At 40.0% G+C, this 13,236-nt stretch overlaps 1 protein-coding gene across 1 annotated transcript in view; it reads left to right on the top strand.

Annotated features, from left to right (window-relative positions):
* Window positions 1–1,419: 1,419 nt before the first annotated feature.
* The window catches only part of zdhhc15b (zinc finger DHHC-type palmitoyltransferase 15b), a 60,912-nt gene continuing 49,095 nt past the window's right edge, over window positions 1,420–13,236 (top strand). Inside the window, exon 1 of the mRNA XM_059976851.1 lies at window positions 1,420–1,816. Within this exon, the coding sequence (XP_059832834.1) occupies window positions 1,699–1,816 (118 nt within the window). The 5' untranslated portion in view covers window positions 1,420–1,698. The remainder of the gene's footprint in view (window positions 1,817–13,236) is intronic.

Below are 13,236 nucleotides of genomic sequence, written 5' to 3'. Positions count from 1 at the left end.
GATTTATTGATCAATATAGAACATCTATCTGGCACTTCCTGTTCCTACCCCTCCCCGTTCACCTTTTCCCAACTATGATTCCCCTCTCCCTGCCACCTTCCCACTCTCAGTCCACAATAGAGAGCCATATCAGAATCAGGTTTATCATCACTCACATGTCACTGATTTTTGTTTGCAACAAAGGGCTTCCATGTGTTGTTATAAAAGCACAACGTAAAAGAGCTTCAACCTTGATTCTTAATACTAGAGAACAGTCATTTAAGATGGGGGGAGTTCAAAACAGATGTATAGGTATTTTTTTACACAGAGTTGTGAGTGCCTAGAATGTGCCTAGGTGGTGATAGAAGCTGACACCACAGAGGCTTTTAAGAGGCCTTGAGATAGGAAACAGAATGGATTGATATAGGCCACCACATGCAGGCAGAAAGGATTTGGTACCATTGGTTTAATTAGTTTGGTAGAAGGGCCTGTGCTGTGCTTGATGCACCATCAATAACTCACTCTGAGACGTAAGGCAAGATATCGGCTTTTATTGACTGAAGAAGGAACCAGCAGTGAGTGACCATCATATTACATCCTGGAGAATGAGGCAGAGGATCAGACCTTGATCGCCTTTATACAGGGGCCTGTGGGAGGAACCACAGGAGCAGTCAGAAGGGGGCGTGTCCAGACAGGCACTTCTCACCAGGCCCTACATGGACTCCTCATGACACTTCTATACCAGGTGCCTCGCACATGTGTGAGCTGGAACCAGCACAACCTCCGTCTCCTGTGCAATCACCAATGTTGCCGGCATCGGCGCAATCACAGCCGGTGCTACGTAGATCGCAGCGACAGATTCGACCACCTGATAGACTTGCCCTGTACGAAACTTTGCCACATGGGGACTCTTTCAAACAAAGGGGGGCCCCTGTATAAAGGGGCCTGTGGGAGGAGCCACAGGAGCAGTCAGAAGGGGGCGTGTCCAGACAGGCATATAGTTCACCACAGTGCTGTTTTATGATATTGCAACATTTAGGTCTACCATGGCTAGCTATCTTTCCCTTAAAATATGTATCTTGTATCTAGATGGTGTGCAGCTACAGGATTCTGTAGCTGACTGTGTGTTCTAAAGTAACCTGTACTATATTAACAAACAAGAGAAAATCTGCAGATGTATTCATCTGCAACGCGGAGATATATAATTCAGAGCCCTCTGCTGTTCCTTGATGTTCTTTTTGCATTGCATCAAACGGAAGTTGCCAAAGACTGGGGGAAAGTTTCGATATTCCCTCTCCCTTATAAATTACCGACAGAAATCGAAAATTAATAAATGGAATAGAGAAATGCTGAAAGCTGAATCCAATCAAGCAGCATTTTTGGAAAGAGAAACCGGTCAATATTTCAGCCACCCTTCCTCCCACTTCTTCAGGCATTTCTTTTTTTTTTGTTTCAGATTCTAGCATCTGTGGTATTATTTTCGAGGATCAATAGCTATCGATGAAACGGAAATGGTCGAAATCTTCCGAAGTAGCGGGGAGGGGCGACCCATTCCGGAAATAGCCGAAGTGGCGGCGATTCCGAAACATCTGGGGCAGCCGGCATTTTTCCGGAAACAGCCGAAGCGAGCTGGCGCTGCGCCGGAGGCGACCGAGACCAGTCAGCCGGGATCGGTGAAGCAGAGGGTTGAGGGGACCGGCCGATAGGCCGGGTGGGAAAATGGCGATATCGCGAGGGCTTTGGTGCTGTCAGCGGCTGTTGGCTTGGATACCGGTGCTCATCATCACCATGGTGGTGCTTTGGTCTTACTACGCCTATGTATTCGAGCTGTGTGTCTGTAAGTAGCTCTTTTATTTTGAAACTGGTGCTGAGAGAGAAAATAAGTCATTGGCTGTATCCAGTGGGCGACAGCAGTCATAGGGTCTGTCAGTATCATAGCTCAGACCGTACCTCGGGTTTGGGCCTTCAAGAAGCTCAGAACAGGAGTATGCTGACTAGGAAACCATCCTGATGGTTTAAATATATAGCTGGAAAATATGTGTCCTTCTGTCTTGGGATCAAGGAGGATTTGTAACTAGTCCTGATCTATAGGCTCTGAGGTGCCTGATGTGGGACTTGCAGACTTCGACAGGTGACAGAAGGTGTATCAAGGGGAAGGCAAATGCTTTGCAGGGTTTCTGTGTGTGCAGTTGATGTATGAACAAAATTCTGGCTGCCATCCTTGAATGTGACTTCATGGGCTAAGAGTCAGTGGGAATATTACCTTTTTTTGAAGGAGGCTTTTGTGGGTGTTTTGGGTCTTTCCTCTTTTTCCACCTGGTAGTTTCTTTCTGCGACACAGCTGCTTGGTTTCTGAAAGTAGTGGATTGAGTTTAATCTTAAATTCTGAACTTCACATTGAAACTTGCTGATTAAAACATGTTACTTCAAAACCTGTAAAGGTTAAGAATATTTTGGATTTATAATATTTACATTGATAGATGTAGATGATAACTGTACAACTATTATCCAAGTTTTTTTAACTGTTTCATTTCCAATTTTTGGGAGGTGTCTTAAAGATAGAGTTTGAATTCTAACCAATATGAAAGGTGAAATTACAGAGCTGTCTGCTAATTCATAGGTTGAGTCATTTGATGCCTTTACAAATACATATACTGCTTGTCACCAGTGGTGATTTCAACAGAATTAGGCCTTTTCCTCATACAGTGGTTATGTATTTTGAAATTAGCAATCATTTGTAATAACTTAGATGGTACAGAATCATGAGCAAGAAATTTCCCAAAGATCAATTCAGTTCTTAATCTAATAGTATAATGGATATGAGAGGATGTTCAAGGCATTTTTTCTGGCATACAGCAAAACCCAACAAACAATTGTGGGTGGAAGCAGGGGAATTTTAGAGATTCTGTTTTAGAGCATGAAGTTGAGCAAATAGAAGTTGTATCCGTGAAAGACCATTTTTATGGTGGTATCATAATCCTATTTACATTTAGCATTGTTTTGGGAAAATGCAAAGTAGCAGCAATGCTTCCCAGAGAAAAAGCAAATACTACAAGGTTGGAATGTGGATTGTATCAGCTTTTTAAAGGTAAATTAGTGTCAGGACAATAGGCATCTGTTAGTCTCAAGAGACTATGAATTTGTGCCTTTGGAAAGTTTCCAGTGCACAGGCCTGGGCACTGTACAGGAGACCGGCAGTTGCCCATGCTGCAGGTCTCCCCTCCCCACACCACTGATGTTGTCCAAGGGAAGGGCAAAGGGCCGATACAGCTTGGCACTGGTGTCGTTGTAGAGCAATGTGTGGTTAACTGCCTTGCTTAAGGATGCAACGCGCTGCCTTAACTGAGGCTGGAACTATCGATTTTCAGATCACTAGATCAATGCCTTCACCACTTAGCCCGGTGCCAGCACAATAAAGTGGAGAATTCATGAAAAAGCTTCAGAGGATTATAATAATATATTCTCAGGAAAAAGGTGGCACTATCTTATCTCAGACTTTGATGATCAGGTGCACAGGAAGTTAAATAAGACAGAAAGGGGAAGCTTAACCAGATACAGAGCTCTCAATGCAGAGCACTCAAGGTGTAACAATGAAATTAAGGAACCAAAAAATAGCCTGCAAATTTTTGGCAATTAAAGATAAAATTAAAAGTGCTAAAGGCATAAAGCCTAGGAGGATAACTGAGGATGGAACAGTATTTATTAGAGAACTAAAAGTAATTTATTGTTGAGGCAGAAGACAACAATAAGGTTCAGAAAGAATACTTTGCAACAAGGACAGATGTTGTAATTAAAAAGGATAAGTGAAATATTAGATGAAGTAATGTAGTAAAAGTAAATATTAAGAGGTTTAGCACCTTTGGAAATGGAAACATTACCATTTTCAAAAGTCGATATTCTGTTTTCATTCAAGAACATCTATTCTAGGTTGTTAAAAGAAGCAAGGGAGGAAATTGTGGAAGTTCCAATCCAATGTGGAAGGGGATGTCCCTGAGAAGTGGAGAACTGTATGATATTTTTATTTACCATGTAATTAGTTAGGTTTATTTCGTGGGCTGGCTGAATTATTAGACTCAAATCTGAGGGAGAGTTTACAACTTCATTTAAAAAGGCATAGATTAATCAAGGACAATCAACATGGGTTTGCAATGGAAGGTCATGTCTGATAACTTGAATTTTTTTAGGAATATTAAAAAATGAGGGCAGTGTGTTTCATGTCATCTACTGGCAGGCTGGTCAAAACTTTATGACATTTACCAGGAGTGCTGTATACGAAGGGCCCAAAGCATTGCTGAGGATCCCTAACACCCATCCCATAATTTCTTTGACCTACTACCATCGGGAAGGAGTTATAGAAGCATCAGGATGAGAAATGTCAGACCGGGTAATAGCTTTTCCTGCTATTACTAAGACTAATGAAAACTCTTGTCACTAGGACAGCGAGCTGTTGATGGTTTATCTGTGCTGCACACTACATGCACTTTGAATTATATTTTATTAACTATTTATAGTAATATTTTGCTCTATATGCTGTACGTGATATATGTTTTGTGGGTGCGTTGTGATCTGGAGGAATGTTGTTTTGTTTGGTTTTATACACGTACAATCAAATGACAATAAACTTGAACTTGTGATCCAAAGAAAAGAAAAAATTGGATTCAGAATTGGCTCAACACCAAAAAGCAAAAGGTCATGATTGATGGCTGTAATTTGAAATTCACTGGAGTTCCACACGACTGTGTTATGTTTGTAATATACTGTACACTAGTAGAGTAAATTGAACTATAAGGGAACATGGTTAAAAACGATTTCAGGGATACATTAATTGGCGCTGTGATTTAATAGGGAGGAATGAAACTTTAGGCTGCCAGAGAATGATATTAATGGCTTTGTTAATTTTGCAGAGAAGTGTGAGGTAATCTAGTTGGGCAAGTTCTGCAAAGCAATTAACACAGGTAAAAAGGAAGCATGTCGAAAGGAATAGAGGGACATTGCTGAGTATGCCAAAGATAATTAAAGTTAGTTGGAGCGGTCAATGAGGTAGTTAAAAAGGCCCTATTGAATGCGTTCCATTATTAGACAAGACACAGAATATAAGAATAGGAAATTTATACTACAAATATATACAACACTAAGTAAATCACGATTAGAATAATGCCTAGAATTCTGGTCATGCATTACAGGAAAACAAGTCATTGCGCTAGACAGTTGCTAGGGAGATTTATTATGATATTACAGTACTAGAAGATATAAATTGCAACGGGCGATGAAATAGACCGATGTTGTATCTTTTGGGAAAAGGGGATGAAGGGGATTAATTGAGGTCGAAAGTTGTGAGAGGCCTTAATAAATAAGGCATATATTTTTCAGCAGGAGGGTCAAAAAGGAGAGGATATAATTTACAGTAGAAGGTAGAAGAATTAGATGAAAAAATTAAATCATGGAAAAGTTGTAATACAGGAGGAGGCTATTAGGTGCATTGCGTCTCTACCAATTGAAGAAAGCTGCCCAGCCAAATCTCGCGTTTTGGCACCAGATCAATAACTCTGAAGGTTATAGCTCTTCAAATACTCACCCAGCTTCTTTATAAATCTGCTGAAGATTTCTGGTTCTACCACTATTCCATGTTAGCAATTACACCCTCTAGATGAAATATTGTTTCTTTCTCTTCTTCTATTCCTACAAATTATCTTACATCTATGCTGCTTGGTTACTTTGCTGAAGAAAATGATGTCCTGAGAATAAATAGGCCCTTTCTAGTTTATTGTATCTTACAAAAGTGACTGCTGGTCTTGCCTGATCCAAAGAAAATAACACCTGTCTATCTAATGTTTCCTTGTAGGTTAAATGATCTATTCCTTGCAATATCCCTCTTAATGCCTGTTGCACAGTCAGTGGCGCAACTGCATCTTGGTAAATTTTCTGTGTTGTGGTGGTCAAAGTTCTGGCCAATATTCAAGCTGCAGCAAAACTAGTGTTTATAGTTCTTCCATAACCTTCCTGCTGTTATATTCACTGCCAAAGTTATTAGAAGAAAGGATTCTGTCTGACTTATCTAACTCATTTCAAGCTTTCTTGCTAGCTTTAAGGATCTGTGGACATAGACTGCAACCACCTTCTATTTCCCTGCACTTGTCATTTTCACCTCGTGTTCTATATTCTCTTATTGCCGTATCCCATGCCTTATCTCATACTTCTCTGGTCCCAACATATTGATGCAGCTATAGAGAAGGCAAGACAGCAGCTATGTTTCATTAGGAGGGAGATTTGGTATGTCACCTAAAACACTCGCAAATTTCTACAGATGTACTGCGGAGAGCATTTTAACTGGCTCATCACCCTCTGGTATGGGGGGGGGGGATGCTGCTACTGCAGAGGATCAAAGTAAGCTGCAAAGAGTTGTAGGATTAATCAGCTCCATCGTGGGTACTAGCTTCTGTAGTATCCAAGACATCCTCAGGGAGCAGTGCCTTAAAAAGGCTATGTCCATCATTCAGAACCCCCACCACCAAGGACATGCCCTCTTTTCATTCTTACCATCAGGAAGGAGGTACAGAAACCTAAAGGCATGCAGTCAGTGAATCAGGAACAAATTCTTCCCCTCTGCCATTCAATTTCTAAATGGATAGTGGACCTCAATACTTTTTTATTTCTGTTTTTGCACTAATTAACTATTTATATATATTTACTGTAATTCCGTTTTTTCTATATTGTATTTCATTGTACTGCTGCCACAAAGTTGACACCTCTCACAACATATGCCGGTGATATTAAACCTAATTCTGATTCTGATTGTCTGAATTGAATTCCATTTACAATTTTGTGTGCAACTCAGCAAATACATTGATATCCTTACTGTCAATCATATAACCAAGTTTTATTTATTTTGTGTGTGTATGTATATACAGTGGCATGCAAAAGTATCAATTTCTGTTACTGTGAATAGTTAAGTGAGTAGAAGATGAACTGATCTTCAAAAGTCATAAAGTTAAAGATGAAACATTCTTTTCAACATTTTAAGCAAGATTAGTGTATTATTTGTGTTTTTGTACAATTTTAGTGTGGGAGAAAAAGAAAAGGAGCACCATGCAAAAGTTTGGGCACCCCAAGAAATTTAAGCTCTCAGATAACTTTTACCAAGGTCTCAGACCTTAATTAACTAGTTAGGGCTATGGCTTGTTCACAGTCATCGTTAGGAAAGGCCAGGTGATGCAAATTTCAAAGCTTTATAAATACCCTGACTCCTCAAACCTTGTCCCAACAATCAGCAGCCATGGGCTCTTCTAAGCAGCTGTTGAAAATTAAAATAAATGATGCCCACAAAGCAGGAGAAGGCTATAAGGAGATAGCAAAGCGATTTCAGGTAGCCATTTCCTCATTTCGTAATGTAATTAAGAAATGGAAGTTAACAGGAATGGTGGAGGTCAAGTTGAGGTCTGGAAGACCAACAAAACTTTCTGAGAGAACTGCTCGTAGGATTGCTAGAAAGGCAAATCAAAACCCCCATTTGACTGCAAAAGACCTTCAGGAAGATTTAGCAGATTCTGGAGTGGTGGTGCACTGTTCTACTGTGCAGCGACACCTGCACAAATATGACCTTCATGGAAGAGTCATCAGAAAAAAACCTTTCTTGCGTCCTCACCACAAAATTCAGTGTCAGAAGTTTGCAAAGGAACATCTAAACAAGCCTGATGCATTTTGAAAACAAGTCCTGTGGACTGATGAAGTGAAAATAGAACTTTTTGGCCCCAATGAGCAAAGTAATGTTTGGAGAAAAAAGGGTACAGAATTTCATGAAAAGAACACCTTGTGGCGGCTCATTTCCTAGCGTATGCGAACCGACTCACAATTAGATAGCCTACGGGGGTTTGCGAGCACAGAGCTTTGGAGCCTCTTCGCCATGGGGGGCCGGTTGACAGAGGCTTAAAAGTGAGGCTGAAGTTTTCGAATAAAGTTTTTTCCTTCGACTGCAGTTACCGACTCCGTGTCGTAATTTTAGCGCTGCTTGTAGCACACCGCTACAACCTCTCTAACTGTTAAGCAGGGTGGTGGATCGATCATGCTTTGGGCTTGTGTTGCAGCCAGTGTCATGGGGAGTATTCCTCTGGTAGAGGGAAGAATGAATTCAATTAAATACCAGCAAATTCTGGAAGCAAACATCACACCATCTGTAAAAAAGCTGAAGATGAAAAGAGAATGGCTTCTACAACAGGATAATGATCCTAAACACACCTCAAAATCCACAATGGACTACCTCAAGAGGCGCAAGCTGAAGGTTTTGCTATGACCCTCACCGTCCCCTGACCTAAGCATCATCCAAAATCTGGATAGACCTCAAAAGAGCAGTGTATGCAAGACGGCCCAAGAATCTCACAGAACTAGAAGCTTTTTGCAAGGATGAATGGGCGAAAATCCTCCAAACAAGAATTGAAAGACTCTTAGCTGGCTACAGAAAGTGTTTACAAGCTGAGATACTTGCCAAAGGGGGTGTTACTAAGTACTGACCATGCAGAGTGCCCAAACATTTGCTTTGGGCCCTTTTCCTTTTTTGTTATCTTGAAACTGTAAAAGATGGAAATAAAAAAGTAATCTTGCTTAAAATATTAAAGAAATGTGTCATCTTTAACTTTATGCCTTTTGGAAATAGGTCATCTTTTACTCATTTAGCTATTTATAGTAACAGAAATTTTGACTGGGGTGCCCAAACCTTTTCGTGTGTGTGTGTGTGTGTGTGTGTGTGTGTGTGTGTGTGTGTGTGTGTGTGTGTGTGTGTGTTGTGTGTGTGTGTTGTGTGTGTGTGTTGTGTGTGTGTGTGTGTGTGTGTGTGTGTGTGTGTGTGTGTGTGTGTATTCTCTGCTGCAAGAGTCCATCATTAAGGACCTACAGCATACCCTTTTCTCATTGTTACCATCAGGTAGGAGGTACAGAAGTACAGAAGCCTGAAGGCACACACTCAGCGATTCAGGAACAGCTTCTTCCCCTCTGCCATCCGATTCCTAAATGGACATTGAACCCTTGAACACTACCTCACTTTTTGAATATATATTGTTTCTGTTCTTGCATGATTTCTAATCTATTTAATATACACATACAATTATTTATTTATTTGTTCCTTCTGTATTATTTATTGTATTGAACTGCTGCTGCCAAGTTAACAAATTTCAGGACACTTACTGGTGATAATAAATCTGATTCTGATATGTATACACACACCTTTTATCATGCCCCAAAATTTTAAAATAAATGGGAAAAAAATGTTTCACCCAAAAGGTGTTAAGGATTCAGAATTTGCTCTCTGAAAGGGCGGTAGAAGGATAACTTTCTCTTTAATCTATAACCCACAGAATATTTTATCAACTGACATGGACATGATGGACCAAATGGTCTCCTTTTTGTGTTGTAATTTTTCCTCAATTCTTTACTTTCTACTGTCTAATCATGCTGAGTCGAGAACCACCTCCTCCTAGTACTCCCTACTTGTCTAAATGCAGCTTTAACCTACAGGCTTGGTTTAACCACAAGTAATGTTCTCAATTTATTTATTGTGTTCTTAAATCGTTACAAATTATAACACATTTTTCTCTGTTTCTGCTGTGAAAAATAGAAATGAAAAACAAGAAGCTGTGGAATTATTTAGTAGGTCAACCAACCTTTGTTGAAAGAGTTATTGTTTTATGTCAATAATTTGTTACCAAAGCTCTTAGATTCTTGTTGCTTCCTGGGCTTTATTTTGTATGTTGCTAATCAGAACAGGAAGTACCACTAGATGAATCTGATCCACGGAAATACTTAATTTCATCACTTTTGTATAAGTTTAGTTCTCTGGTAATTATGCATTCTGTGAACTGTCTGAGTATTATTCTTTAAAGACTGCACATGTAGAATTTTCTCATGGCTTTGATTGTGATTAATGTGGAGTGGGTGCAGAAAAGATCCACAAGGAAGTTGCAAGGACTGGAGGGCTTGAGTTTTAAAGATACATGAGATTTATTGCAGTCTCATCCATAGCTGCTTTGAAATCATTTGACTAATGTGTTGTTTTTTTTTTACAATTTGTATCTTGTATTTGTCAAATCACATGTCATCCTAAGGGAAATGTGGTAAATTATCCTTCCTATTTCATATTGACCTGCTTGCAACCTTTGACATAATTAATCATGCCATCTGCTTGCAACATCTCAATTCCACAACATCTCAATTCCATTGACTGGGTGCAGACATTCCTCATCCTTCTTTCCATTCTTGTACTTGTAGCCAGATATTTGTAATGGATCATCTATCCTCTGCTGTACTGTTACCTCTAGTGTCTCCCGTGGATCTATACTTGATGCTTCCCGTTTCTCATCGGCACAGTCCAAACATATACTGGTTAGCAATTCAAATGGCCATTGTAATTTGTCCTGAGATTAGGCTAGGGTTAAATTGGTGGGCCTGTTCCACACTGTATCTCTAAATTTAAAAATAAAGCAAGTCAGTTTATATACTGATATCATCAAGCTCTGGCTTAATATCACCTCTCTTTGCCACTTTATTGTACCTGATTTACTGTGCTTGTCATGGGTGGGATAAATGGAAGGTCACAGTGTCCAAGTTTTGTCAAACAATGTTCCATTTTAATCATAAACTTCTTCACTCTCCTTGGCTATTGTCTGAGGTTATTTGGGCCATAACCTTGCTTAGACAGCTTTGAATTGAACTTCTGATTGCCTCCTCTTTTTAGATCAAATCTGCCTACTTCACTGGGCCCCAGTTTTGACTACTGAATTCCTCAGCTTTGGCTTTGTTACCTGAATCTGTGTCTACACCTATGGTGCTGCTCCTGCTGGCCTTCTATCTTCCACTCTATGTAAACTAACTCATTGAAAATTTAGTTATTTGTAGCCTAAATTTCACTGTTACACTTCCCGGCTTGCTGACCCGCATTCTGTATTTCTCACTCACCTTCAAATCATTCCATTGCTTCAACTCTCTTTAATTCTGCCACCTTCCTCAAAACTTCTCAAAATCATGAAAAGCTTACTTGCAGTAACATCAAAGGCACAAAGCGTTAGAGACACAAAATTCATAATAAAAAAAATTGAGCAAAAATTAAACAAGATCAAACTCAATTAGAACGAAATTCAAAGTTCATTTTTTTGGAAAATACGACATATTACTATAGTGAAGTAGTGAATAGGATTGTACAGGTGAGTTCAAGGTGGGTTGAAGGGAGATGGATGTTCTTGAACCTGGTGGTGTGGGAGTTCAGGCTGTTCTGAACTTCAGGGAGTTCTGTAACCTCTTGTTAGAAATTGCAAGAAGATGGGATGACCTGTATGATGGGGTTCTTTGATCAATGTTAACTTTTTGATGCAGCATCTTATGTAAAGTGCTTTCAGTGGTTGTGAAGGATGTGCCTTGATGCATTGGGCTAAATCCACTACTCTGCAGCTTCTTGCTTTCTTGTGCATTTGATCATTGTTCAACCCGTCAGGATACTTTCAAAAGTACTTCTGCAGAAGTTTGTTAGTGCGTTCAGTGACAAGCTGAACCTCCTTAACCTTCTAAGAAAGTAAAGATGCTGGCACGACTTCCTTTTGATTCAATCCATGTGCTGGGCCCTGGACAGGTCATCCAGTCTGATAATGCCCAGGAATTTAAAGCTGTTGACACTCTCCAGTGCTGATCCACCAATGTAGACTGGCACATGTTTGCCCTCATTCCCTTTCCTGAAGTCAACAATCAGTTCTTTCATTTTATTGATATTGAGCGAGATATTGTTACAGGACTTCTCAATCAGGTATCCTATCTTGCTCTTGGCTGTTGATTCATTATGTCCCGTGATTGTTTCAACAACATTGATGTCATATATTTGTATATGGCATTGGAGCTGTACTTCGCCACACAGTTACATGTGTATAGGGAGTAGAGAAGGGGACTAAGTGCACAGTCTTGAGGTGTATCTGTGTTGATGGTCAGTGAGGAGGAATTTGGCGACGACACTACATTGATTGGCCTAATCTCAAACAATGACGAGATGGAAAGAAGTCATCTCTCTGACATGGTGATGTCAAGAAAACAACCCCTCCCTCAATATTGCAAAAACAAAGGATCTGGTTGTGGACTACAGGAGGAATGGAGACGGGCTAACCCCTATTGACATCAATGGATCTGGGGTTGAGAGGGTAAACAGCTTTAAGTTCCTCGGCATCCACATCACCAAGGATCTCACATGGTTCTGCAGAGGGTGATGCAGACAGCCCGGCGCTTCTGTAGTTGTGAAATTACCATGATCCATCATTGGGGACCCATGTCACCCCAACCACAATCTATTCCAGCTGCAACCATCTGGGAAACAGTACTACAGCACAAAAACCAGGACCAACAGGCTCCAGGACAGCTTCTTCCACCAGGCCATCAGACCGATTAACTCGCGCTGATTTGAGTGAACTTCTATGTTACATTGACAGTTCTATTTATTATAAATTACTATGATTGCACATTACACATTTAGACAGAGGCATAATGTAAAGATTTTTACTCCTCATGTATGTGAAGGATGTAAGAAATAAAGTCGATTCAGTAGATCTGCCAGTGAGGTTAGATTCAATCACTTCTGTTCTCTTGAGCATGCAATTTCAATCACTACAATTCTGACTAGATCTCAAGCTTCATATTCTGCTCCTAGGTCATAATGTAGCTGACATCATCAGTATGGGTGATGATAAACTCCATGTTGAACTGTCTCTGGCAGGAAAGCAACTTCGCCAATGAAGTAAACTATTTCAAATCACCTCAAATCATAAGGGATGCATTGATGGCCAACTAACTTTTATGCTTAGTTGCAAGCAGCAGTGCCAGGTGTTATCAGCTCAGTCTTTACTTCATGTGATTTTGAAAATTTCGTTCAAATTTGTATCATTAAAAGAAATTGACATGTTCTGTATTCCCTGGGGTTGGTGAGGGCAATTGCAATGCAATTGCTTGTGTTTCATATGGAGTTCGATCCTCTTCCAGGATGTGTTCCAGTTATCTTCCACAGGGACTCTAAAGAGCCATGACATAACCTTGCTGTAATTTAATCCAAAATCTGCCAATAAACTCTTGGAGTCTTAGCCTAATGGATTCTGTGACAGCATGTTGCCTCTGAATTTTAGCATTCTGTAACAAGATATATAAATTTTTTGGAGCTGCTCAGCAGTTGATAATATATGTATAAGCTTCTTGTTTCTCCTTTAGTTTAGTCCAAAGTTGTCTATCTGGAATTATAATTGCTCT

The sequence above is a fragment of the Hypanus sabinus genome, chromosome 8, assembly GCF_030144855.1.
Source record: "Hypanus sabinus isolate sHypSab1 chromosome 8, sHypSab1.hap1, whole genome shotgun sequence".
Classification (NCBI taxonomy): domain Eukaryota; kingdom Metazoa; phylum Chordata; class Chondrichthyes; order Myliobatiformes; family Dasyatidae; genus Hypanus; species Hypanus sabinus.
The sequence above is the reverse complement of the archived record's forward strand: the minus strand, read 5'-3'. Positions and strand labels throughout refer to the sequence as shown.